Source organism: Ovis canadensis, chromosome 24 (assembly GCF_042477335.2).
Source record: "Ovis canadensis isolate MfBH-ARS-UI-01 breed Bighorn chromosome 24, ARS-UI_OviCan_v2, whole genome shotgun sequence".
NCBI classification, from domain to species: domain Eukaryota; kingdom Metazoa; phylum Chordata; class Mammalia; order Artiodactyla; family Bovidae; genus Ovis; species Ovis canadensis.
This window is the reverse complement of record NC_091268.1, coordinates 40,455,617-40,481,510: the sequence shown is the minus strand read 5'-3', so window position 1 is coordinate 40,481,510 and position 25,894 is coordinate 40,455,617. Positions and strand designations below refer to the sequence as shown.

The window sequence follows — 25,894 nt, the reverse complement described above, 5'->3', positions numbered from 1 at the left end:
CATCTTTTCATGTGCCTGTTGGCCATTTGTAAATCTTTTGAGAAATATCTATTCAAAGTACTTTGGCCTTTTCTCACTGGGCTGTTTGTCTTTTTGCTGTCGCGTCTGAGTTCTTCACATATTCTGGATACAAGGCTCTTCTCAGATATATGATCTGCAAACAGTTTCTCCCTTTTCTGTAGGTTGCCTTTCACTTTCTTGGTAATGTTCCTCAAAGCAAAAATGGTTTCAAATTTTGATGAGGTCTTATCTATTTTTTTCTTTTGTTGTTTATGCTTTGGGTGTCGTACCTAAAACTCCATTGAAAAATTCCAAGCTACGAAGATTTGTACCTATGTTTTCATCAAAGAGTTTTATGCCCTTAAAACTATAAAAGTTTCAAGGTCTTTGATCCATTGAGTTAGCTTTTGTAGATGGTGTGAGAGAAGAGTCCAACTTAATTGTTTTGCATGTGGAAATCCAGTTGTCCTGATGCCATTTGTTGAAACAAAATTATTCTTTCCTCATCGAATGGGATTGGCATCCTTGTTAAAGAAGAATTGACAAGAGATGCATGCATCTATTTCTGCAGTCTCAGTTGCGCTCCATTGATCTATATGTCTATACTTAAGCCAGAACCACAAAGTCTTAATTACTGTGACTTGGCAGTAAGTTTTGAAATTGGGAAGTGTGAGTCTTCCAACTTTATTTTTTCCCAACACTTTTGAGGGCTATTCTATATTCTTTGAACTTCCATAAACATTTTATGAGCTCGTCAATTTCCACCAAAAAAAAAAAAAGGTAGTTGGAATTTTGATAGGATTACATTGAATCTATAGATTATTTGGGAGCATTGCCATATCAACAGTATTAAGTCTTCCAATCCGTGAACACAGATATATTTTCATCTTTCATTATTTGGGTCATCTTTAAATTCTGTCAACAATATTTGATACTTTTCGATGTATAAGTCTTTCACTTCTTAGATGAAGTTTATCCTTAAGTATTTTATTCTTTTTGATGCTATTATACATAGAATTTTCTTAACTCCCTTTTTGGATAGTTCATCACTAGTATATAGAAATACAATTTATTTTCGTATATTGACCTTTTATCCTTTAAACTTGCTGAACTTGATTTTAGCTTTATCAGTAGTTTTTGCAGATTCTTTAAGATTTTCTGGATCCTTTACAATTTTTAATAAGATCATATCACCTGCAAATATGGTTTATTTCTTTGTTTCCAACCTTTCCTAGCTTAACTTTCTTGAGTAGAATCTCCAGAACAGAGTTGAATAGAAGTGGTGAAAGTAGGCATCCTTGACCCATTTCTGATCTTAGGGGTAAACTTTTAGTCTTTCCCCATTCAGTATGATGTTAGCCATGGATTTTCACAGACAACCTTTATCAGATTAAGGATCCTTCCTTCTGTTCTTGGTTTGTTGATGTTTTTATCATTAAAGAATGTTGAATTTTATCAAATGCCTCTTCTGTGTCTATTAAGACGCCACGTGATTATTTCCCCCTTTATTGTATTAATATGTCACATTCAACCGACTGATTTTCATTTGTTGAAAGCTTTGCATTCTTGGAATAAATTCCACTAGGTCTTGATGCATAAATCTCTTTATACACTACTAGATTTGATTTGCTAATGTTTTATTGAGGATTTTTACATCTATATTCATAAGGGCTAAGACAGGTCTGTAGTTTTCTTCTGATGGCTTTGTCTGGTTCTGGTTTCAGGGTAATAGTGGCCTTGGAAAATGAGTTGGGAAGTGGGCCCTCCTCTTTCATAGTTTAGGACAGCGTGTGAAGGACTGGTATTGATTCTTTAAATATTTGCTAAGATTCACCTGTGAAGCCACCTGGTCCTGGGCTCTTCTTCTTTCTTTTTTTATTGATTACTACTTCAGTCTCTTTTCTTGCTATAGGTCTAATCAGATTTTTCCTTCCTTCTTGAGTCAGTTTTGGTAATTCATGTCTTTCTAGGAATCTGTCCATTTCATCTGGGATATCTAACTTGGCATAAAATTGTTCATAATATTCCCACAATAAAAGGGAATAAAAAATTCTCTTAAGTTTGGTAGTAATGGCCCCCTTTTGATTTCTGATTTTATTTCCTCCTTTTCTTTGCTCAATCGAGGTTTATTCATTTTATTATTCTTTCAAAAACAACAACTTTTGGTGTTGTCATTCTCTTTTCTGCACCTTTTTTTTTAACAATTTTCTGTGAGACTATAATTATTTTTTTTACAAAAAACTTCAAAAATGTATTGCTTTCTGTGCTGGGAATATAATGTGACTAGGACAGACAAGAACTTACAGGTTGATGGGAGGAGTCAGATCAGAAACAAGTGAACAGGATAATTTTTTAGAGCTAGAAGTGCTCTGAAGAAAATGAGAAAGGCTGATGTGATAGAAACTGCGGTGGAGAGGGAACAGAACTCCTCCAGTTTGTAGAGTCAGGGAAGGTCTTACTGAGAAAGTGATAGCTGGGCTGAAATCTGAGTGAGGAGAAAGGCAGGAGCCACGTGAACATCTGAAGGAGGCATGCTCCGGGCAGAGGAGGCAGCAAGAGCTGAACCCAGAGGTGAGAACGAGCTTGGCAGATCAGAGGAGCAGAAGGGAGCCTTGTGGCTTCTGGAGCCTGGTGGGTGCAGCAGGCAGAGAGGAGCTGGAGGTGTGTTTACAGACAGCCTCCCGGATCACAGGGAGGCATCCCATTTCTCCCAGAAAGTCATGGCAGAGGTTTTAATCAGGGGAGGTAACATTCGTAAAAGCTCCCTTTGAGTACAGGGTGGAAAATGGAGTGGAAGGAGCAAGAATGGAAGAGAGGAATGAAGGCGGCTGTTTAATGTTCCAATGAGAGGGACTTGGGAGGAATCAGTGGAAATGGAGAGAAGGGGACAAGTCCAGGCTCCGTGTTGGAGGCAGAATCAACAGGACGGGTTGATGCGCTTGAAGGAGAGGGGGGAGTGGGGCCATCAAGGAAGTGGTGAGCTTAGCAGCTGAGCAGATGAGAATGCCATTTTCTGAGCAAAAGGCTGCTAGAGGAGGAAGAGATGTGGCCCTGGGCAGGGGAATTGAAACTTAGGTTATAGATCTCTGAGGTTGAGACATGGAGGAGAAACTGACATTCGAGTCAGGAACTCAGAGAAGCAGACAGGGCTGGGTGTATAAATTTTGAGTCATCTTGAAGCCATGAGCCTGGGGGGAGGCCGATGAAAGAGATGGGGCAGGCAGGGCAGGGAGGAGGGTTTGCACCAAACACGGGGCACTCACAGCCCCCACGTGTCCCTCAATCACATCCACTGAAGTAACTTCTCTTTCAAACCCAGACTCTGCTTTTAGGTACCATCTGTTCAGCTTCCAGCGGAGCCCAGCCACTCCATAGCAGTGTGGCCTGGGGGAGTCACTCGTCTTCCTGGAGGCTTGGTTTTCCCGTTTACCAAATGGGGAGAGCCATCCCAAAGTTCACGTGAAATTCAGCAAGGGATGTCCGAGGCCCAGTGAAACGTGATGGTTCTGAGAGGACCTGGCCCACACGATGACTATCAGGGAGACCTCAGACCGGAATGGCAGGAGGAATCCAGCCCACCCACAGCTGGGCCCGGAGAGCCAGCAGCTTAGGGTGAGATAGCTGTCTCATGTCCCAGCCTCAAGGCCCAAAATTAAACAAACAAAAAAAAAAACAAAAAACCCCACCAAAATCCTGGGCTAAAGTCCTTACTGCTATGACAAAGCAAAGCTCGTCAGCCTCTGCTAAGCAGAGGAAAGGGGAGAGTAATCATCAGAATTGGTCCCCATCAAATCCAATGATGCTTTTTATCGCCCCTGGTGTGCTCTGTTCTGTACAGCAGACTTCCAAAATGTCACTCGCTGCCTTATACACAAGGGGGACCGGAGAGGTTTGGCGAGGGCTGGTCCAAGCCCCAGCGGCACATGCGGGAGTCCACAGACTTGAAGCAGAAAGAGTGGGGAAGGCAAGGCCAGGGCATCCAAGCGGCCGTGGCCCACAGGGGGACCTGTTTCCTTCATGGTCATATAGGTGATCTTTAAGAGGGCTCAGACACCGCTCTGTCCAGCCCTGTGGACAGGCGGTGTTTCTTGGCTATCTCACATCTACACTGCCTTTCTTTCAGTAACAGCCATGAATTTCTTCAGGGAGGATTCCCTCCTTGCCCCACTGGGGCATCTTAGTGGGACTGGCACCAAGGTGCCTGGGCCTCCTAGTCAGGTTGGTCCATCAGCGTTCCTCTCCTGGGACTGGATATCCCCAGCAGAAAGACAAAACGACAAGTCATTTAAGCAACCAATCAACCGACAAAGAGGGCAGCCTCCCACCAAAAAAAATGACCAAACTTCCGGTGTTCAGGCATCCCTGGATGTTACCAAGAATCCCCAAGTTTCCCACGGGGCCTGTCCGATTCTGGCCTGAGTCTCAGTGAATATGCCAGCTACGCAAGAGGCTTGCAACACATTTTCTTTCCAAAAATTTGCTATAGCGAGCCAGACTCAGGGCCTCTTGCTGGCAAAATAAGAATCACATGGATTATCCAGGCCTCCCACTCCCATTCTACAGGAGGAGGGAAAAAGCTGACTCTCAGAGAAGGCAGGTAAGATGCCCAAGGTCACAGAGTCAAGACCAAAACCTGAATATCTAGAACCGGGGATTTCAAAGCCCTCCTTTCTGGCTTCTTTTTCTTTAAACGGGAATAATATTTGCTTCACAGAGGTGGCATTAGTGGTAAAGAACTCGCCTGCCAATGCAGGAGACGAAAGAGACATGGGTTTGATCCATGGGTAGGGAAGATCCCCTGAAGGAGGGCATGGCAACCCACTCCAGTATTCTTGCCTGGAGAATCCCATGGACAGAGGAGCCTGGCAGGTTACAGTCCATGGCATTGCAAAGAGTCAGACACAACTGAAGCTACTTAGCACTCACTGTTTTACTACTACTACGACTGGTGACAACGAAAACAGCAACAGCTGGTGTTTCAGAGCTCTTTCGGAGGTGTGGTGCCAAGTTCTTTATATTTACATTGATCCTTACTATTGTATCAAGGTAAGTGCCACTATGATCCCTGTTTCACAGATGAGAAAACCAAGTAGATGTTAGGTAAGTTACTGGTGGTCATGAAGCGGTATGTGATTAAGCTTGGAGCCAGGCCTTTCTGCTTCTTGGGTCTGTGCACTGTTATGTTTAAATAAGATTATACATACGACATACTTAGCACTGTGCCTGGCACAAGGCAAGAACTACAACAGTGGCAACCATTTTCATTTTCAATTCTTTTTTAAAAATTAATAACTTGGACTTCCCTGGTGGTGCAGTGGATAAGAATGTGCCTGCTGACGCAGCGGACACGGGTTTGATTCCCAGTCTGGGCAGATCCCACATCCCACGGGGCTAAGTAACCCCACGCACCACAACTACTGAGCCCACGCTCTGGAGCCTGGGCGCCGCAACTACGGAAGCCCAAGTGCCTAGAGCTTGCCCTCTGCAACAAGGGAAGCCACCGCAGTGAGAAGTCCGTGCCCCGCAACAAACAGTGGCCTTGCTGGCCACAGCTAGAGAAAGCCTGAGTGCAGCAACGAAGACTCGGCACAGCCAAAAATAAATAAATACATAAAATTTTTGAAAAAATCTAATAATTTGTTCTTTGGAATAGAAAAATATGTGTACAGGGCAGGAAATTTAAAAGGTACGAAAAAGCATCCCAGAGAAAGCCTTCCTATCGCCCCTGTCCCTTGTTCGGCACGTTCCGTGACCCAGAGGCAACCTCTGGTCCTGTGTTCCGGGCCCCTCCCAGAGGTCAAGGTGATGGACGCTGAAGCCCACAGCACAGTACGGACATTGGTGCTGGGCGGTCTGTCTCAGCTTAGCTCTGTCTCCCGTGTCCAGCTTGCAAGTGGCGGAAGAGAAAATGCCAGAGCTTTTCTTTCTTTTAGATATTTGAAAGAATGCAACGTTCTGTGTTTTCTAAGTGTATTCTCTGTGTCCCAGGGAAGCAGGGCCCGGAGGGAGTACATGGGCCCTGGGCCAGGCTGCAGGGTTTGCCCTTCCCGCACCTTCCAGCTCTGTGACCTTGACCAAGTCAATGCCCTTGTCCAAGTCTCAGTTTTTCGTCTACAAAACAAGGGTCTCAATGACGCTCCCCCTCCCCAGGTCCTGTGTCTGGTGGTGATGACTGGGTAAACCGCAAAGGTAGAGAAAGTGGGTGAATTGGCTCCTCTTTGTCCCCCAAACCCCAAAGAAAGCCCCATTGAGCGGGGATCTGGAAGAGCGCTCAGGGAGCGGGGGAGACCGTTTGGAGGCTCTGCCTGTACCTTGTTCCCAGGCTCCTCCCCACTCTGCCCAAATGAATGGCTGAGACAATCACAACATCCTTCCCCTCCCCGCACCCACACCCTCACTATGGACTTATCCTGGACAGAAAAAAATGCATTAAAGCACGAGGCCAAGGCTCACTCAGGACCGCCTCCACTTACAGCTAAGTTCCTGTTGACCAAGTGGCCCAGGTCCCCCGGCATGTCTGCGTTCCGGATATCCACGTCATGGGGCGACACGTAGAGCTTTGCGTTGTTCAGGTCGAAGAACTCAACTTCCGTGAGGCCCACCCATGACGTGTTGCCCCAGTTGGACAGGATTTCCATGGTCACATAGATGGCATCTTTGATCTCTTCTGCTTTTGGTCCCGATTTATCCTTAACAAGAAGAAAGGTAATGCCACTGGATGAAAACAGGACAGGTGGAATCCAGCTCGACCGTAAAATGACAAGGTATTTGGGCTCTCAGTGCCTCAGTCTCCCCATCTGTACAATGAGGATAAGAGAAGCACCCATTACAGACGGTTACCATGGAGATTTAATGAGCTCATATTTGTAAGGCATTTAAAACATAGTTACTGTGGGGATTCCCTGGCAGTCCAGTGGTTAGGACTCTCTTCTTTCCCTGCTGGGGCCCAGGTTCCATCCCTGGTCAAGGAACTAAGATCCCGCAAGCCACTCAGTGTGGCCAAAAAAGAAAAAGTTATCAGTGAACCCTGGCACTTAGTATTTTCTGTAAGAGTCCACAAATAACAAAAAACATTTAAAGGGATGTCCCTCATGGTCCAGCAGTTAAGAATCCGCCTGCCAATGCAGGGGACACGGGTTTGATCACTGGTCTAGGAGGATCCCACATACGGAGCAACTAAACCTGTGCACCCTGACTACTGAGCCGGCGCTCTGCAACAAGAGAAATCAGCACACACCACAACTGGAGAGTAGCCCCCACTCACCGCAATTAGGGAAAGCCCAGGCGCAGCCAGGAAGACTCAGCGCAGCCAAAAATAAATAAAATAAGTAATAATAAAATAAAACTTAAAAAATGTTTAAAGGCAGATTCTTCCTGAGTATGCACTTTTCTCACCCACGACCAAGGGTTTAGGTCCTGTAGGCACATCACAACTTCCGCTGAATTGGGCAGATATCTGGCCTGGAGAATTTCATGGACTGCATAGTCCATGGGGTTGAAAAGAGTTGGACACCACTGAGTGACTTTCACTTTACTAGGGACTAAATTGTGTCACCTCCACCCCCCACAACGCGAATTCAGATACTGAAGCCCAAACCCTAATTGCTCAGAAGGGGATAGGGCCTAGAAAGAGGTAATTAAGACACAATGAGGCTGTTAGGGTGGGCCTAACCCATTCTGACTGACGTCCTTCAAGAAAGGACATTTGGACACCAAGAGAGACACCAGGGATGGGCAGGCACAGAGAAAAGGCCATGTGGGGACACAGTGAGAAGGTGGCCACGTGTGAGCCGAGGATGGGCCTCGGAAGAAAGCCCGCCTGCCAACACCTTGCTCCTGGATTGGTGAGAAAAGAAGTCTCCGTTGTTTAAGCCCCCAGACTATGGCACATGGTTGTGCCAGCCTAGCAGACAGCCTACGTAATACAGTAGATCAGGGGTCCCCAACTTCTGGGGCAAGGACCGGTACTATCCATCAGATCAGCAGCAGCATTATAGATTGGGGGAAAAAAAGCACACAATAAATGTAATATGCTTGAATCATCCCGAAACCATCCCCTCACCCCAGTCCGTGGAAAAACTGTCTTTCATGAAATCGATCCCTGGTGCCAAAAAGGCTGGGGACCACTGCAGCAGATAACACAGGACACTGGACAGGTCAGTTGACATCCTCCTGCCTGGATGGGGACCAGGAGATGACACCATCAATCTGACAATCCTATCCTAGAGATTAAGCAGGATACATGTGTGGCTCAGTGGGTAAAGAATCACCCTGCAACACAGGAGACCCAGGAGATCCGGGTTCAGTCCCTGGGTTGGGAAGATCCCCTGCAGGAGAGCATGGCAACCCACTCCAGTATTCTTGCCTGAAAAATCCCATGGACGGAGGAGCCTGGTGGGCTACAGTCCAAAGAGTCGCAAAGAATCAGACACGACTGAATGACTAAGCACGTGTGAACGCTCCAAGAAGGCCCGGTCAGCAGTCCCGGCCTGTGTGCCCTCTGTAAGCGGCCATTTCCGCCCATGTCTCTCCTCCACTGATTTTAATGCCCACCTCCTTCTCAGGCAGGCTGTCTGGTCTGGGAGGGCGTGAATACCGTCAATCAATGGCCATGCGATGGAACGGCTTCCTGAGGCCCCTTGTCACCCCGACCGCAGGGCTGGTCGCCATGGATCAGCCACTCAGAAAATGGTACCTTCCCCACATACATGCCCTCTCTTAATTAGCACTGTAATCTGCGACGGTCCTGTGAGCAGGAAGCTGAGCAAATGAACAGCAACTGTTCCCTACTTATTTTTTTAAATTAATAGCCAGCGAGACGTGCTAGCGCTCTCAGCGTGCGTTTGGATGAGCCTTGATTGCCAGGCGATGGGCGGGGGATGCGGAGGGAGGGAGGTCAGCTCCCCGCTCCTGGAGGGAACATAGGGCCTGTTTTTATTAGCAGACCCCACGGCTTCCTCCTTCTCTCCCACGGGCCCATGTGGAGCCAGGGCCAAACCCTCTGTTGCCTTGGGCCTGAGTCCCAGGCTGGCAGGAAGGTGATAAAACTCTACCGGCACAACTCAAGGCGTGAGGATCGGGAGGTTAATGAACTCGTGCTTGGGAGGTGCATCCGCTGCCGGTTGAGCCGCGTGGGTGGCGTGAAGAAGTGGCACTGGTCACTGCGGCTGTGGGCCGATGGAGGGAGGCCAGATGGGAGGCGAGCTGCCCCCCGGGAGGGGCTGCTGGATCTCACGCCCGGTGCAATCTAAAGTGTGTGAATGCCCTCAGCAGCGTTTCTAAATGAAGAAGCTGAAGGGTCTGTTAACTAAGGAAGTGTCACAAGTTGTCGGTGCTGCAACCTATGTCGAGTCCTGCTCGATTTAGGAGGGAGGGCTGTGAGGCGAACACTGGCTGGGAAGCTTCTGGACCCTGGTATCACTGCCCCCCTTTCACCAAGACCACCTGCTTTTCTTTTGTCAAAGTTGCCCCTTCTCTTTTCTGAGCTGTGAGATAACAAGGAGATGGATGCTTTCCTACGCTGAGGAGGAGCTGAACTGGTCCAGTCGATCAGTGTGTCCTGATGCCTGGGCCAGCTGGAGGGAGTGGGTCAGTGATGGGCATGTGACCTAGTCTCAGATCTGTGTGTGGAGAAGCCGCTCAGTTCTCCTGACTGTGGGGTATCAGGGTATAACAGAGAGAAGTGGGAATCACTGGCCATTGAGAGATCATAGGGAGCGAGCAGAGCTGGGACTGGGCACTGAGGTGGGGATGGGGCTCAGAGATTCAGCTGACGTGGTGGAGACACACTGTAAGCTTCTGGATCAAGTCCTACCTGAGCCTGACTATGACATTCACTACAAAGAAATCTCTCATTTTTCTTCTCTTTTTTGTGTAAGTCAGTTTGCCCTGGGTTTCTTGTTTCCTATAATATAAGGAGACTTGATCCATCCAGGTTCTTTTTTTCTTAATTAATTAATTTTTGGTGGTCCTAGGTCTTTGTTGCTGTGTGCAGGCTTTCTCCAGTTGCAATGAGCAGGAACTACTCTCTATTGCATTGCACAGGCTTCTCACTGAGGTGGCTTCTCTTTATTCGGGAGCGCAGGCTTTGGGCACGAGGCCTTCAGTAGTTGCAGCTCTTGGATTCAGGAGCTGTGGCTCTCAGGCTCCAGACCACTGGTTCGGTATTTTCAGCACTTGGGCTTTGTTGCTCCCCAGCATGCAGAGTCTTCCCTGACTGAGGATTGAACCCATGTCCCCTGCATTGGCAGGTGGTTTCTCCAATGTATCACCAGGGAAGTCCCATCTAGGTTCTTTTTAATGTGACTGAGGTTTCACCACACTTAGGATCTTTATAGCTAAGAAAGCAACTATACCATACAGGGAGAATGCTGCTGCTGCTGCTGCTAAGTCGCTTCCGACTCTGTGCGACCCCATAGATGGCAGCCCACCAGGCTCCCCGGTCCCTGGGATTCTCCAGGCAAGAACACTGGAGTGGGTTGCCATTTCCTTCTCCAATGCATGAAAGTGAGAAGGGAAAGTGAAGTCACTCAGTTGTGTCCAACTCTTAGCGACACCATGGACTGCAGCCTACCAGGCTCCTGCGTCCATGGGATTTTCCAGGCAAGAGTACTAGAGTGGGCTGCCACTAGCTTTGCTTTCCGTAGATTTTTCTAGAAGGCATATTTCCTGGTTGGTGCCAGGCACCAAGTCACTTGCCCTCAGAGACCTTTCCTGTTGCAGCCACACACAGTGGCCCCTCGGGCTGTGGATTATTTACCCAGTTGGACTGCCATCCACTCCCAGGACCAGACAGCTTAACAGGCTTGTCTAGGGTCACACGACCTCTAAATGATGGTAAAGACTCCAAGCCAGGACTCCAGTCTAGGTTGCAGCAGGGCTCCTTCTGATGTCATATGAGCTTTACGTGTGCCTTTGGGAGGACTTCCTGTTAAGTCTCCATTGGCCAATCACAAGGTGAGTGACTGCTGTACCAAACAGTTATAAGAAAGGCTTGGGTATAGGAAGTGGGGAGAGGATGGTGTTGGACACAAACCACTTGACCAAAAAGAGAAAAGCATCACCTGTTATTCCTCCATCCTGATGCCATCTTGCCCTTTCACTCTTCATGTCTCAGCTCCATCAAAGCACTCAGCCAGTCATATCTTTCCCCAATTGCTATAATAATATTGGACTCCATGAAGATGGACATTACCTTTTGCAGTTAATTTTATGTCTTTAACATTTTCTCTCTGTATAACCTCCATAATGAAATGTCCATCCTTTTACACAACTGCCTTGTGCCCATATATCATACTTTCCTGATTAACTGTATTATTGTGAGACATATATGTTATTTCTGTGTTTTTCTCTCTCACTTTCACCTACTTTCAATACTTTTGGAATAGACATTTTTGTGCCTATATATTTTTTAATTTCTGTCGAGGAGTTTCTTTAGGGTAAAGAAGTAGGCTTGTCAGGCTGGAAGACATAAATATTTCTAGGGCTTTTCCTAAGTCAGTCCTTTCTGCTTTTCAAAAGCTTTCCACCCTTATTTCTGTTGCTGCCAGCAGAGTAAGATGGTCAGTTTTACTGTAGCCTTGCCAGTGCTAGAGGTGATCATCAAAAATAATTTAACTCAGATATCAATGGAATGTTAAGGTTGCCCTAATTTTTATCAGTGATGTTGGATATTTTTCTATTAGACAGGCTACTTATATTTCCTCCTGGGTGGACAGACTTCTGTCCGCTGAAACTCAGTGCTTCATTACATGGATGTCTGAGTGCTGGGGAGGGGGTGGAGACCTGGGCAGAAAGATGCTAAGTTTACTGCTGTCAGAGCAGTTCCCACCGGATAGAAACGATCGTCCTGAGGGGCCCTTTTTCCCTCAGCCTGCAGGCAAGTTGAGAATGCCCTGGGAAAGCCTCGCAAGTCAAGGTTCTCACCTCTGGGTCCAGCACTTGCTCCTCCGTGGGTGAAACCACCCAGCTGAGATGGGCGGAGTCACTTTCAATGGCCTGGAGGACTTTCAGAAGCTTCTGCTGTTGTCTGAAATGTGATTTTTGTTTTAGCAAACAAGTAGTAATAAATGATAACACAATAGACAGCATTAGACAGCATTCCCATTAAGAGTACCATGCTTACTTTTCCATTTCAGAGAGAAGTAACAATTTGAGAAGAAAATACTCACACCCAGCAGAGTGATCAAAGGCGCACATGGGCTGGTTTTCTCCCTTTATAAATAACTGTACAATTAGCCCTGAAAGAAGGGCCAAGTAAGAGAAACTGCCTGGGGCCAGAGCCAGCTGATCTCCTTAAGCAAACTTTTAACCTGTACAAGTCTAGATGGGCAGATATTCCTGGTCATCCAGTGGTTAAGCATCCACCTTCCAACACAGGGGACTCCGGTTCGATCCCTGATCAGGAAACTAAGATCCCACTAAGATGCCCTTAGCAGGGCAACTAAGCCCATGTTCCGTAACTGGAGAAACACTCTATGCCACAACAAAGATGTAGTGCAGCCCCCAGAGTCTAGAGCAGGGTCCACCCAGTACAGCCTGCAGATCAAATGCAGCCCACAGCCTGTCTCTATGTGGCCTGAAAGCTAAGAATGGTTTTATGGTGTTAAACGGTTATTAAAACAAAACAAAAAGTGGAAAGCCTAAAGTATTTGTTATCTGGCCCTTTACTGAAAGGCACTTCCCTGGTAGCTCAGATGGTAAAGAATCTGCCTGCAATGCAGGAGATCTGGGTTCAACTCCTGGGTTGGGAAGATCCCCTGAAAAAGGGAATGGCTACCCACTGCAGTATTCTTGTCTGGAGAATTCCATGGACAGAGGAGCCTGATAGGCTACAGCCCATGGGGTCGTCAAGAGTCAGACACGGCTGAGCAACTAACACTTTCATGACTTCTTGTCTAGGCAACTTTGGTTCCCTTAGTCCAACCTGCCCTCCCCTCCTTTACTGAAAAAGTCTGCCAATTCCTGACCTGCTCAGCACCTCTAGTTTCTGAGGACACAGCATGTCAAACCCAGAAGAGGGTCGTCTGCAAACATACCCCACTTCTGCTGTTTAAGGCTGAGAATCCCCAAGACCCTGAAGCACAAAGGATCTTGAGGACAAAGAAAGAAGCATTTGGAAAGAAGCACTTGTAAATAAAACTGTATCTGATGTGATACATCCTCGTGGCTCAGCCCTTTTGCTCCTGGAGGAAACTTCAAGTTCTGATTTATGGTCACAGGGGTACACAGCGTGGTTTCCAATCTGGGGTCTGCAGAATCCTGGAGGAATGGCTAGCAGTGCTTTTAGCCTATTCGGAATTTTTCTATAAATTATCAAAGACAAACTCCCTCTGGGCAGACACAGATCTGGAGAGTATGCAGCTTGGCCAGGAAGCTCTTCCTTCATGCAAAGAAAAAGCCCCCATCTTTCAGGGCTGATGCAGCCCCAGGCCAGAGCCTCAGCTTAGCGACCACCATGTGGGCTGGACTACAGCTGCTCTCGCCCCTCAGCACCAGCACTGCACAGCCTACCATGCGCCCACTCTCCACGGCGGCCTGGCGAGTGTGGCGGGGTACGAGTGCATTCTTCGACCTACTGGCTGGTGCATCTTTCTGAAGATCGATGTTGCCTGAAGACTAGAGGAAAGCCTTTATTTTGATAATAAAGCCTGACAGCGCCAATCACTGAAGCTATGTGTAAAGGGAATAGAAAGCGGAGTTTGAACCAACTCTAAATAGAGAAAAAAAGGTTCGAAGGGCACTGCTTTGGGTCACTGCCTGCCGTGTGGGCCACTTCCCTGGAAAGCTCTGAGAAGATTGAAGTTTTACACTGGCTGAACCAAACCAAACCAAACAAGCCAAGGGTCTGAAAGCAATCAAGTCAATTTCATGCTTCCGGGCTGAAAGGAAAGGGAGGGGGGATGCAGTCTAAGCCACCAGCTTTGAATGGTCTGGAATCATATAGGAAATGCAAAGAAAAACCTCAGTTAATAAGATTCTCATGGCTGCATGACTATGCTAAGTCGCTTCAGTCATGTCTGACTCTGTGTGACCCCATGGACAGCAGCCCACCAGGCCCCTCCATCCACAGGATTCTCTGGGCAAGAATACTGGAGTGGGGTGCCATTTCCTTCTCCAGCATGACTATGGGCTGCTTGTTTTCGTTTTGAAGCCGCTTAGATAAGTACCTGCTCCCCAAAAGGCCGATTCTGTCGATGGCTTCACTGACGGCTCTGGCTCCCCCTGCTGCCCTGGCTGGCTCCTGCGTGCTGGTCGCTGTGGTGATGGGAGGTAGCTGAGGAAGGATGCAAAATCTCATGAGACAGATGTCTGAGGCGACCCTCCTGGCCCAAGCCACAGCAGAGCCATGGTCGAAAGGACATGCTCCGCAGATCACCAGCCACATTGCGGGCAACTGGGAGCTGGAATGAGGGTGACAGCAAGTGCCCGGGGCTGATTAGATTTCTAGAAAACCCTCACATGATCTTCAGCAAAAGACAGGGTCTCCGTCTCTTATGATCTGGGAAGTCCCAGGGAACGATCAGCTTCAATGAGCTATTGAAAAATTTCTCTCTCATCAAAACCTTTGCCCACCTCCAGTGAACCTCTGTGCTGTTTGCTACAAAGTAATGGGACTCTGTGGAGAATTCCAGTAACATTAGACCCTTTGATTTTCAATCCTCCAAGCCTTTTCCCCTTCTTTTTCATTTATTATCTGAACTAAAAATGTGCTTTGGTCTCTATCTGCAAGTAATTGTAGTCATTGGAAGCTCTGTGAATCAGGGGTCAGGTCATCCAGAAATCCTGGACCACAGGGTAGGCAGTGTGGCAAACCTGTCAGAAATATTGACTGGCAACAGTTTCAGAGGACCAGGAAATAATAGAAAAAGCAGGAGGGTTGCAAAAAGAAAACCATAGTGTTGCTCTGGGGTGCTGCCCTGCCTAGCACTCTATTTCATGAGCTCTCTCTCCAGTTCCCCACTGCCCACCCCCTACTTCCCCTGCCCTCTTCTCCTCCAGGAGTTCCTCCCCTCCTGGATTAGGCTAGGCTCATTTCCACTTCAAAGCTTTCCCCCTGTTCCTTCCATGTGGAATGCTATTCTCTTGCCGGCTGACTCCTTCTTAATAGACAGGGCTCAGCCTAGATCAGATGCCCTCCACGGGGCCTCCCCAGACCACCCCGTGGGAGGCAGCCACCATCCCAGAGTCTCCCACCCTCACCTTTACAACCTTTTATTGTCATCTCTGAAGTCACCGGGTTATGGATGGCTTAATTGCAATGTTGTCTGCAAGCTCCGAGGCCAGGGGCTAATCTGGTCTGTCTCGGCCACCTCTGTATTCTGAGGACGTGGAATAGCCTTGGGCACAATCTAGCAAAGACATTCCCAGCTGTTTTATTAACTCATATCCATCTTTCCTGGGGCCACCTTTGCTGAGATTGGCCTAATTCAAGTAGGTAGATATATATTTATCTAGGATACTAAGATCCAACCAGTCCATTCTGAGGGAGATCAGCCCTGGGATTTCTTTGGAGGGAATGATGCTGAAGCTGAAACTCCAGTATTTTGGCCACCTCATGCGAAGAGTTGACTCATTGGAAAAGACTCTGATGCTGGGAGGGATTGGGGGCAGGAGGAGAAGGGGATGACAGAGGATGAGATGGCTGGATGGCATCACTGACTCAATGGATGTGTCTGAGTGAATTCCGGGAGTTGGTGATGGACAGGGAGGCCTGGTGTGCTGCAATTCATGGGGTCGCAAAGAGTCAGACATGACTGAACGACTGAACTGAACTGAAGATCTGTTTTTATATTATCTTGTGAAAAAAGAGAAACCTAACAAGGGACTGGGAGTCAGCAGGGCCTGGGTGAGTTCTGGCTTCTGCTCATAATCATGGGCAAAGCGCTCCAGCCTGGGTCTCCCGAGCTGGGAGATGGGCAGAATGCTGGCACGCTCGGGAAGCACGGTGAGGGCCTGCTGGGACCGGGGCAGGGAGGCCCTCTCGAGACTGCCGGGCGCTGTTGGGCACGGCGCTCTGCTGTTCGTCTCAGGACTTCACTGACCTCAGGGGTCTCCTCCTTGAGCAGACTGGTCCATGATTTTGCTCGTGGTCCCTCTGTGTCCTGGAATGATGGAATCACATGATCTGAGGCCAGAATAAAGCCATCCACTGCACCCCCTTCACTGACAAAGACCATCTTGCGATCACAGACGTGAATGTCGGGGGCATAGGCCTGAGCACCAGGAAAACAGGCAGCAGATAATGCTTGATGATCGCCCCAAAGAGTAGCCCGAGACAGGGCCTGGGGAGCAACTGGTGGTGGACGGGGCTCTAGGCTTGTAGGCACTCAGACCTCAGCCACTTCCATAGACAGACATGCCTTGGGAAAGCCCCTCTGATTTCTGGGTGCCATCAGCCATATCTAGAAAACAGCGTCATGAAACCAGCCCTGCCTGTCTCAGGACTACTGTGAGCATCAAGTGGGACAAGTTAAGGCAAAGGATTTCAACAGGTGAGTCGGGGAACATGCTTCTGAGAAAGGATGTGGACACCGAAGGATGCCCGAGGGCCCCCACTCCACTCCATCATCCATCTTTCTGTTTGGTGCTCAAATGCCAAGGCTGTGGGCGCCAACTTAAACTCCTGTAGGGCTGGGGGTGGGGGAGTTTCCTGAGCAGGTGAAGCAGGCCAGGGGCGGGGCTTTAGGGAGTGGTGAGGACTGCTGAGGCCGGAAGGGCTCATGCTCTGGGAAAGGGGGGTCTTTCCAGAGAAGCCAGAGATGGCTGTTATCTCCATTCTTGCTCTGACCCACCAGTCTACAGCCCTGGTTTAAGGTGTTCAGGGTTTGCAGGGAAACCAGCAAGGATTGGAGGCACTTAGGACGCAAAAGACGGAAAGGAGGCGGAGGAAATGGGGACTTGGATAGGTCAGCGAGAATCAGGCAGTGGACAGGCTGATTGGTCTGAGGTCAGGGGCACCCCACAGCTCTCTCTCCTCATCATGTGCTCTTGGCAAGCATGGCTCAGACACCGCCTGGTCCCTGAGTAGCCCGAGTCTTCCTCCACCCTTTCCTGCTGCAGGGAACGCACCTGCGGTGGGCTGCCGGGGGGCTCAGCCTTTCTGCTGAGGATCGCCCTCTGCAGGGCCTCATTCTCCACCTGGATGGCTCTGAGCACAGCTGAGGCATCTTCCTCTCGGTCCTCAGCCTCGCGCACCAGTTTCCGGGTTGCAGATAGGGGTCTCTCTCGGCGGCTTCCAGGTCCTGGGGGCGGAAAGCAGGGGGTTCTGCTTTAGACTGCATTCTGGGAGGGTTGCTCCAAGTCGATTAGACTCAAACTGAGGAACATTCTATAAAACAACTGGCCTGTACTCTCCAAAAATGTCAAGGTCAAGAAAGACATAGATAGCCTGGAGAGATGCTCCGGATGAAAGGGGATGGGGCAGAAAAGGTAGCTGAATGCAATAGCAATCCTGGGGGTGGATCCTGGGTGGGCAGACATCTCACTAAAGAACATAATTGTAGCAAGTGGAGAAATCCGAGTAGAGTCTGTGGCTTGGATAACAGTATTGTATTAATGCTAAATATCCTGAATGTCACATGTAAGTACACTGTAGCAATGGAAGATGAATGCCCCTGTTCTTAGGAGATACATACTGCAGTGTTCAGGGTAAAGGGGGCCGCTGTCTACAATTTAATCTCAAATGATTTAAAAATACACACAGAGAGAGCAGATATAAAGCAGCCACAGCAAAATGTTAGCAACTGGTGAACCTGGGGGGATGGGGGTGTTGGTTGTACTGTCCTTGCAGTTTGCCTTTACATCTAAAATCGAAATAAAAAGTTAAAAAAGTAGACTTCTAGCAAAGCGCCTATAAAGAATAATCCCTAATATTGTGGAGAAGAATGGGTAGTTCGGAATCATTGTGCTTTATTTTATTTTGTTTTTGTGTGGGTAACAAGAATTACAAAGAAATTACTCTTCAGTTAAAGAAAAAAAAGTATTGCAAAACTGAAGTTGATGGTAGAAGTTCTAATGAGTGGAACATTGACTTTATAAAGTGATAAGACTGGTTCAACCAATAAGACTGGTTGAAAAAAAAATACATTCTGTTATGTTCTGTTGCTGTTCTTGTTTAGTCAGTAAGTTGTGTCTGATTCTTTTGAGACCCCATGGACTGTAGCCTTCCCAGCTCCTTCTGTCCATGGGATTTCCCAGGCAAGAATACTGGAGTGGGTTGCCATTTCCTCCTCAAGGGGGTCTTCCTGACCCAGGGATCAAACCCAAGTCTCCTGCCAAGTGGGTTCTTTACCACTGAGCCACCAGGGAAGCCCCGACCTGTAGGTACTATTGCTGGGTGACTTGTTCACCCAGTGGAATACTACGCAATTGGGAAAAACAAAAGGCATTCTAAAATATCTACAGATAAATATGACAACTTGAATTTGCTTCATAATCTGGTGGGGAGTGGGTGGGGTCACAGATGAAATTGGCCATCAAAAGACTATTGCCTAGGTTAGGCAATGAACATGGGGGGTGTCTTATGATAACATCTCAATTACTCATATTTGGATTCTTCCTCTGTTTAAAAAAAAATCTCTATTTAAAAGTAGAACTGCTCAAAATGTTGCCATTGGGATGTTTAAAGAGGCTTTAACCTACTGAATTTCATCCTCTAGGCAAATATATATTGAGTGCCACTCTGCCAGGCTCTGTTAGTACTGGGGACAGCGGTGACCAGACAGACCAAGATTCTCACCCTTGTGGAGGGAGGCAATGGCTGGAGAAACAATAAATAGTCTAGGGTGTTCCATGTCAGGAGATGATATGGAAAAACAATAAAAGCAGAGCAAGGTAACAGAGATGGAAAGTACAGGATGGCAAGATGGGCCTCGCTGAGCACTGGGGAAGTGTAGTCCACACACCAGTGTGAAGTGAGAGATCTGAGAAGGGGTGGGGAGGACAGGTCACACAGGGCCTTGGAGGACACTGTAAGGTCATAACTCTGAGAGAACTGAGGAGTCAGAGAAGGCTCTAGAGCAGGGGACCTGATCTGACTTAAGTGCTGAGTGGAGACCAGAATGAAGGGAGATGAAGGGGAAAGCAGAGGGGCCAGGCTCCTGTAGCTGTGCAGGGGAGGGGGCACACAGAGTGTGGTCAGTTTCTGCATGTACGTTACAGATGGAGCCAACAGGACTTCCGCCCAGAGTAGACGTGGCGGGTACAGAAAGAGAGGAGTCAAGGATGGCTCCAAGACTTTGGTCTGAGGAAGTGGATGATGGGGTTGCTCTTGGTTGAGCTGGGGAGGGCTGTGGGAAGAGCAGGTTTGGAAGAGAAGAGCAAGGGCATCTTGGAACCAAGAGATGTGATTGGCATCAGGGTGGAGCTGTCCAGTTGGCCTGTACACACACACGAGTGTGAAGTTTGGGAGGGTGGTCTGGGCTGGACACGTGAATTCAACATAGGCAACTGGATGGCACCACTTAACAATAGTCTCCAGACCTCCCTGGTGGCCTCGTGGTTAAGATTCCACCAGCCAGTGCAGGGAACATGGGTTCGACCCCTGATCTGGGAAGATCCCACACACTAAGGAGTAACTAAGCCTGTGTACCGCAACTACTGAGCCTGCGTGCCTAGAGCCCACGCTCTGCACCAGGAGAAGCCGCCGCAATGAGTGAAGCCTGTGCACTGCAGTGAAGACTAACCCCTGCTTCCCGAGACTCACGGGCAGAAACGAAGGCTCAGCGCAGCCAAAACAAGCAAACAAAAAATCCACAGAGAAACAAACAATAGTATCAAGGGTTGACATTAGCGCTGGCTTATAACCAAATAACTGGGAATTAACATCTATGAATTCTCTGGGGTTTTGTTGTTGTTCGGTCACTAAGTCATGTCCGACTCTTTGCGACCCCATGAACTGCAGCACACAAGGCTTTCCGGTCCTTCAACATCTCTCAGAGTTTGCTCAAACTCAGGTGCATTGAGTCGGTGATGCCATCCAACCATCTCATCCTCTGTCGTCCCCTTCTCCTCCTGCCTTCAATCTTCCCCAGAGTCTTTTCCAATGAGTCGGCCCTTTGCATCAGGTGGCCAAAGTACTGGAGCTTCACCTTCAGCATCAGTCCTTCTCATGAATATTCAGGGTTGATTTCCTTTAGGATTGACTGCTTTGATCTCCTTGCAGTCCAAGGGACTCTTAAGAGTCTTCTCCAACACCACAGTTCAAAAGCATCAATTCTTTGGTGCTCAGTCTTCTTGATGGTCCAACTCTCACATCAGTACATGACCAGTGGAAAAACCATACTTTGACCATATGGACTATCTGTATATATCTGTCCTGGTGCAAAGACTTGTTAAAAAACCAGCAGCCTTCAATCCCCATGACCTCAGTAAACAGGCACCCATGGTTATCAAAGATTCAGCTGGAGCCCTTTACCCTCCTGCTATGTTCTGTTAGATTTTGCATCTAAATGAGAGTTCAAGTAGCAACATCAAGAATGGCTTTGGCTGGAGAGGGAAAGAAACACACAGCAGCTCTACTGCGGTGGCTTCCAGGATAGCCAGATACTGGGCTGACGGAAAAGGTGCGGCACGTGTGTGCTTATCCAGCCATGCCTGACTCTTTTGTGACCCCATGGACTGTAGCCCAACAGGCTCCTCTGTCCATGGGATTCTCCAGGCAAGAATACTGGAGTGGGTTGCCATTGGGCTGATGGAAAAACTAAGCTAAAAGGAAGGGACACTAATTTCTACCAGGCATCCAGTAGAGGGGCTTTGAAGGTCAATGTCCGGCGACTAAGGCAGGCACTCTGAGTAACTGAGACTGAATTTGGGGGGTGGGGGAAGAAGGAGGGAGTGGGGGAGATGGGGGAGGAACAGCTGAGCCACCACCAAGCTCCAGCCAACACCTACCAGATAGATAGTGCTGTGCTTCTAGTGCCAACTTTTTTCCCAAAGAAAAGCTAGAATCTGAAATGAAAAGCTAGAATATGAAGTGACAGAGGATGAGATGGCTGGAAGGCATCACCGACTCGATGGACATGAGTTTGAGCAAGTTCCGGGAGCTAGTGATGGATAGGGAAGCCTGGCGTGCTACAGTCCATGGGGTCGCAAAGAGTCAGACACGACTGAGCAACCAAACTGAACCCTAAATTGTTTTTGTTCATAAAGTACTCCAGTTTTTAGGAAACATGAAAGCCAACAGAACTCAAGGGCTGGTCTGATACAGGTCATGGCAAGTCCAAGCTACTCCCCCAGGCAAGTCACGGGCACCCACAGGAACCTTTGTGGGCCTCGGGTGGCAGGCTGGCCTGGGCGATAGTGGCGGTGGGTCGTTCTGACTCTGATGGACCCTCGCCGTGGCTCCAGTGCTGCCCCTGGGGACAGACGGTAAGCACTGCTGGCCACGTGACCTGGGGATTCCGGTCTCTCTGGTCAAGGCTGCTTTAACTGTTATCCTTTCTTATCAGCTACTCGGCCTGCTCTGCCCCTCGAGGGATGAGCAGGTGAGAGCTGGAAGGAGCTGATTCAACAAGCTGATGAATGTGGGGACCCTCATTGCTATGGAAACACGGCGGGTCCAGGGGGTGTGGTGAGGCCACTGGCATCTTCTTCACGCAGGTCCCTGAAGCAGCTGGGGGATGGAAAAGAGGGTGAAAGGAAGGCATGGCTGTGGGCTCCTCTGGAGCTGGAACTGAGGAATCCTGAAGCATCAATGCACCCTCACCCCAAGGGGAGCTGAAGCAGAAATGGGTTCCCCACACGGCACAGGCATTAATGCCATAGGCTCTCAACTGTCACTATACTGTGAGATGAGATGCTGGTCTGGGTGGGTGGGGGGTACAGACGAGGGTGAACAGGCACACCCCATCCTCACAGACCTCCCAGTCACAGGGCAGAGACAGACGTGAATCAGTACACAGGACACACCGGCAGGAGGTCACAGGTTCTGGGAGGAAAATCAAGCAGGGTCAAGGCCGGAGATGACAGCAGGGGAAGGAAACTATTCCAGACCCTCAGTCAAGGAAGGTGACATCTGAGTGGAGACTTGAAAGTGGTGAGCCTTGTGAATACCCAGATGGGGAGCTCCTCCAGGCCAAGGGGGCAGCAGGTGCCAAGGCCGTGTGGCAGGCGGGGCTTGGCACACTGAGGAATGCCCCGGGGGCTGGGCTGGGGGAGCGAGGGGAAGTCTGGTGAGCAGCAGGGGTGGAGAGGGCTCAGCTGGGCTCTCATGGGACCCCGAGGCCACGTAAGCCTTAGAGGCCTCCTGCTACTCCAGGAGGCCATGCCTACCTGTTTAATGCTACACCCTGGTTCCCAGCGCGATTAATGGATGGAAAATGATTTCAACTCTGAACATTGTCAATCTCAGTATCTGCGAATGTCAATAAAACATATTGTTCCCCCCACCATCTACAATAAAGCAGAGATGAGAAATTCAACGTCCCTTCAGATCCTAGAGAAGACCCCAGAAATAAGGGCTGAAGAGCTTGTGTACAGTTAAACAAACACATCAACACTCTGATCTAGGGGTACAAACCCCAGTGTCAGTGTGAGATTCTGGCAGCACAAGGATAAGGAGAACCTGGGCGATTTCATAAGTTCCTTCTTTTCTCTTTTTGGATGTTTGTGACTTTTTCTTATTAACCTTTTCATTTTGTACTGAAGTTTAGCCAATGATGGAATAGGAAATGGCAGCCTACTCCAGTATTCTTGCCTGGAAAATTCCATGGGCAGAAGAATCTGCCAGGCTACAGTCCACGGGGCCACAAAGAGTCAGACATGACTGAGCGACTGAACACACACACACACAGCCAATGAACAGTGTTGTGATCGTTCCAGGTGGACATCAAAGGGGCTGAGCCATACATAACACAAGTATCCATTCTCCTGTAAGCTCCTTCTGCATCTCCTGCTTAGAACACTTACAAAGTCAGTCAAAAAAGAGGTGCTACGTGGTGGCCTGTGCCTTTTTATTATCACTACATGGGACTTCCCAGGTTGTTCAGAAGGTAAAGAATCCGCCTGCAATGTGGGAGACCCGGGTTCGATCCCTGGGTTGGGAAGATCCCCTGGAGTAGGAAATGGCAACCCGCTCCAGTGTTCTTGCCTGGAAATTTCCATGGACAGAGGAGCCTGGCAGGCTGCAGTCCAAGAGGTCGCAAGAGCAGGATACAACTGAGCGAGCAAACCACCACCACCACGTGGGCAAAAGCCTCCTCCTCTTACATCTCAGTGACCTGGGGCTGGGGTGGAGCGGCACATCCAAGATGATTATCTGTGGCCTTACACTTGCCTCTTCTTGGGAAAGGATAATCAGGAAGGCATTTTCTTTATGCAGGATCCATATCATCTGCACAAACCCTTCTGCCCTGAGTGTCTTTCATCTGGGAGGGAACACTCCTGCGACAACATGGTTGTTGGGTCCTGCCTGTGCCCTTTGAGTCATATTATGCTAAGAAGATGCTTTTAAAAATTAAATCAGCCTTTCTCCCAGTGAAGGTCGATGCTGCACCTCCACTACCCGAGTTCTCCCCACTCATGGCTGCCCAGAAATGTGCACACAGCGCCCGCGTCCTCCTGGTTCACACCCCCGCTGCTGGGCTGTGTAGACTGCATTTCCTCATTGCACACGAGGGTGCCACCTTTTTTTACTTCATTGGAAGTTCCCCTTGCTCCTTTGGGTGAGCTGTTTCTGCACCGGCCTGAGCCCCATGTGAGGGTGGATTTATTTTCATCACAGCTGTGGAGAACAGTGGATTTATTCACACAATAGATCAGTGCCACCAGCGAAAGCCAAATGGTACATTTAAATTTATCCCAAAGCTGCTCTTTTCTGGTTGAAAACTACCCCTCTTCTGTGAACTGCACTTTCTCCTCGCTTCGCTAGAACTTGGCTTTCATCTCTGGAAACAAAAGAGCGTATCAAGTGAGGAGATTTACCGTGAACGCAGCACATGTCACAAAGAAGACGTGAGATACGCGCTGTCCGGTTGGCTCTCCAGCCAGGCAGCTTCTCCCCACCCGCTGGCTGTGATTCAGTGATTCAGAGTCTTAGCAAAATGGCCCCATCCCACAGGCAAGTGGTCTTTGAGGTCAGCCGGGAATCCGACGAAATGGCAAACATTACGTCTGAGAATCACACAGCTCTAGTATAGAGCTCATAGACCCGAAGCCCAATGGCTGAGGCAAGCCTGTAGACTGTGTTGAGTGACTTTTGTAATTGGAAACAGATGTTAAGTTAAAATAAATTTTTAAAAAAGAGGAAATTCATGTGAAAATGGGGATTCCTGGCCTCTCTTGAAAAGTCATGTGATCTGACAGCCCGCACCGGCATGCCTACATGGCAGCTATGCGGTGGGGAGCAGCGCCCCCTGCAGGCAGGGCATTGGCCCTCCAGTTTCCACAGTGGTGGCCACATGCCCCTCAGCCTGGCAACTGCGTGATGTGTGTGGTGAAAGGTTTGGGAAATGGCTAACTTAACCTCGTTCTGTCTTGAGCTGCCCACACTCCCTCTGAAATCCAACCAGGAGGGGGATGGGGGCTGCCTGCTGGGAGGACCACTGACATCTGAGTGCTCCAGAGCCTCTGTGCATTTTAACCTGACTCACTGAGCATGCACACACAGCCTCATCCAGTTAGCTGCTTCCCATGGTTCAGCAGACTGCGACAAATGACCACAAACGACTCCCACATACAACATGCCGTGTTGTACTGTGACTCTCCCACACCCACATCAAGAGGTGAGTGCTTGCTCAGTTGCTTCAGTCATGTCCGACTCTGCAACCCTATGGACTGTAGCCCACCAGGCTCCTCTGTCCATGGGGATTCTCCAGGCAAGAACACTGGACTGGGTTGCCATGTCCTCCTCCAGGGGATCTTCCTGACCCAGGGATCAAACCTGGGTCTCTTAGGTCTCCTGCATTGGCGGGTGGGTTTTTTACCACGAGCACCACTTGGGAAGCCCCCCATCAAGAGGTAGCTGGAGCCTATTTCTCTAGCTGGGCTTAGCCTGGTGACTTCCTTTGGCCAACAGGTCCTTCGCAGTCACAACTGAGCAGATCCTTTAAAAAGCACTTGCATGCTGAGGCGTGTCCTCTCTGGCTGCCTAGAGACCCCCAGGTGCTGGATAATGAGACCACATGGAACAGAGACAAACTGTCCCAGCTGAGGTCCTCAGGCCAGGGGGCCTGCCAGACACTGTGAGTGAGGCCATGTGAGATCATCCAGCCCACTAGCTCACTATGGAACCAGCCAGTCCACCCGCAGCAATAAAAAGCATTGTTGCTTGCAGCCACTACAGCGTGGAGGGGATTGTCAGGCAGCAGGAGATAGCTGATACACCTGGCTTGTCAAAGCCTGTGCTCATCTCATCTCTAAAGCTTGTTTGGGGGCCTCTAGGGGCAGATGCTCTCTGCAGCCCTTAACAATCATCTTTCCGCTGCTGTCTCTTCGTGAGCTCAGGAATGCACATGATTTTTAATGATGTTCAAGGAAGGTGTCAGCCCCCATCTCCTCATCACTGACTAAGCAACTTCTACTCTTTCCTCTTGCATATTATAGTTCTTTGCTCTGTACCTGGCCTCTGAAGAATTTGTAGCAAAATGTCCTGTGTGGTTAATTTTTATATGAAATGAGCAGCAGTTGCTTTCAGGCTCCAGAGACAGTGACCTTCATGGCATCCATGTTTTCCTTCAGGGAATCACCTCTTCCCCAGCTTTTCAATCCACATGGTTTGGAGGCAACTGCGTCTACCCGCACTCCTGGCCCTGTCTGGGCCCACAAGAAAACAGGTGCCTCTCCCTGACTGTGGAGTTTAGAGATCAATTCAGAAGAGAGCTGGTCCTTGGACTCTGCTGGGACTATTAGGACTATTAGGAAGAGGAGCTACCGGGGACCATCTCTAGGCCATGCT

At 48.9% G+C, this 25,894-nt stretch overlaps 1 protein-coding gene across 4 annotated transcripts in view; it reads right to left on the bottom strand.

The window, feature by feature from the left end:
• The window catches only part of KATNIP (katanin interacting protein), a 233,032-nt gene that overhangs the window by 79,464 nt on the left and 127,674 nt on the right, over positions 1-25,894 (bottom strand). For all 4 annotated transcript variants that reach the window (XM_069570404.1, XM_069570402.1, XM_069570403.1 and 1 more), the window contains 5 exons: positions 17,071-17,243; positions 16,044-16,103; positions 14,169-14,275; positions 11,926-12,028; positions 6,474-6,689 (listed from right to left, as the gene is read on the bottom strand). In XM_069570404.1, the coding sequence (XP_069426505.1) occupies positions 6,474-6,689; positions 11,926-12,028; positions 14,169-14,275; positions 16,044-16,103; positions 17,071-17,243 (659 nt within the window). The remainder of the gene's footprint in view (positions 1-6,473; positions 6,690-11,925; positions 12,029-14,168; positions 14,276-16,043; positions 16,104-17,070; positions 17,244-25,894) is intronic.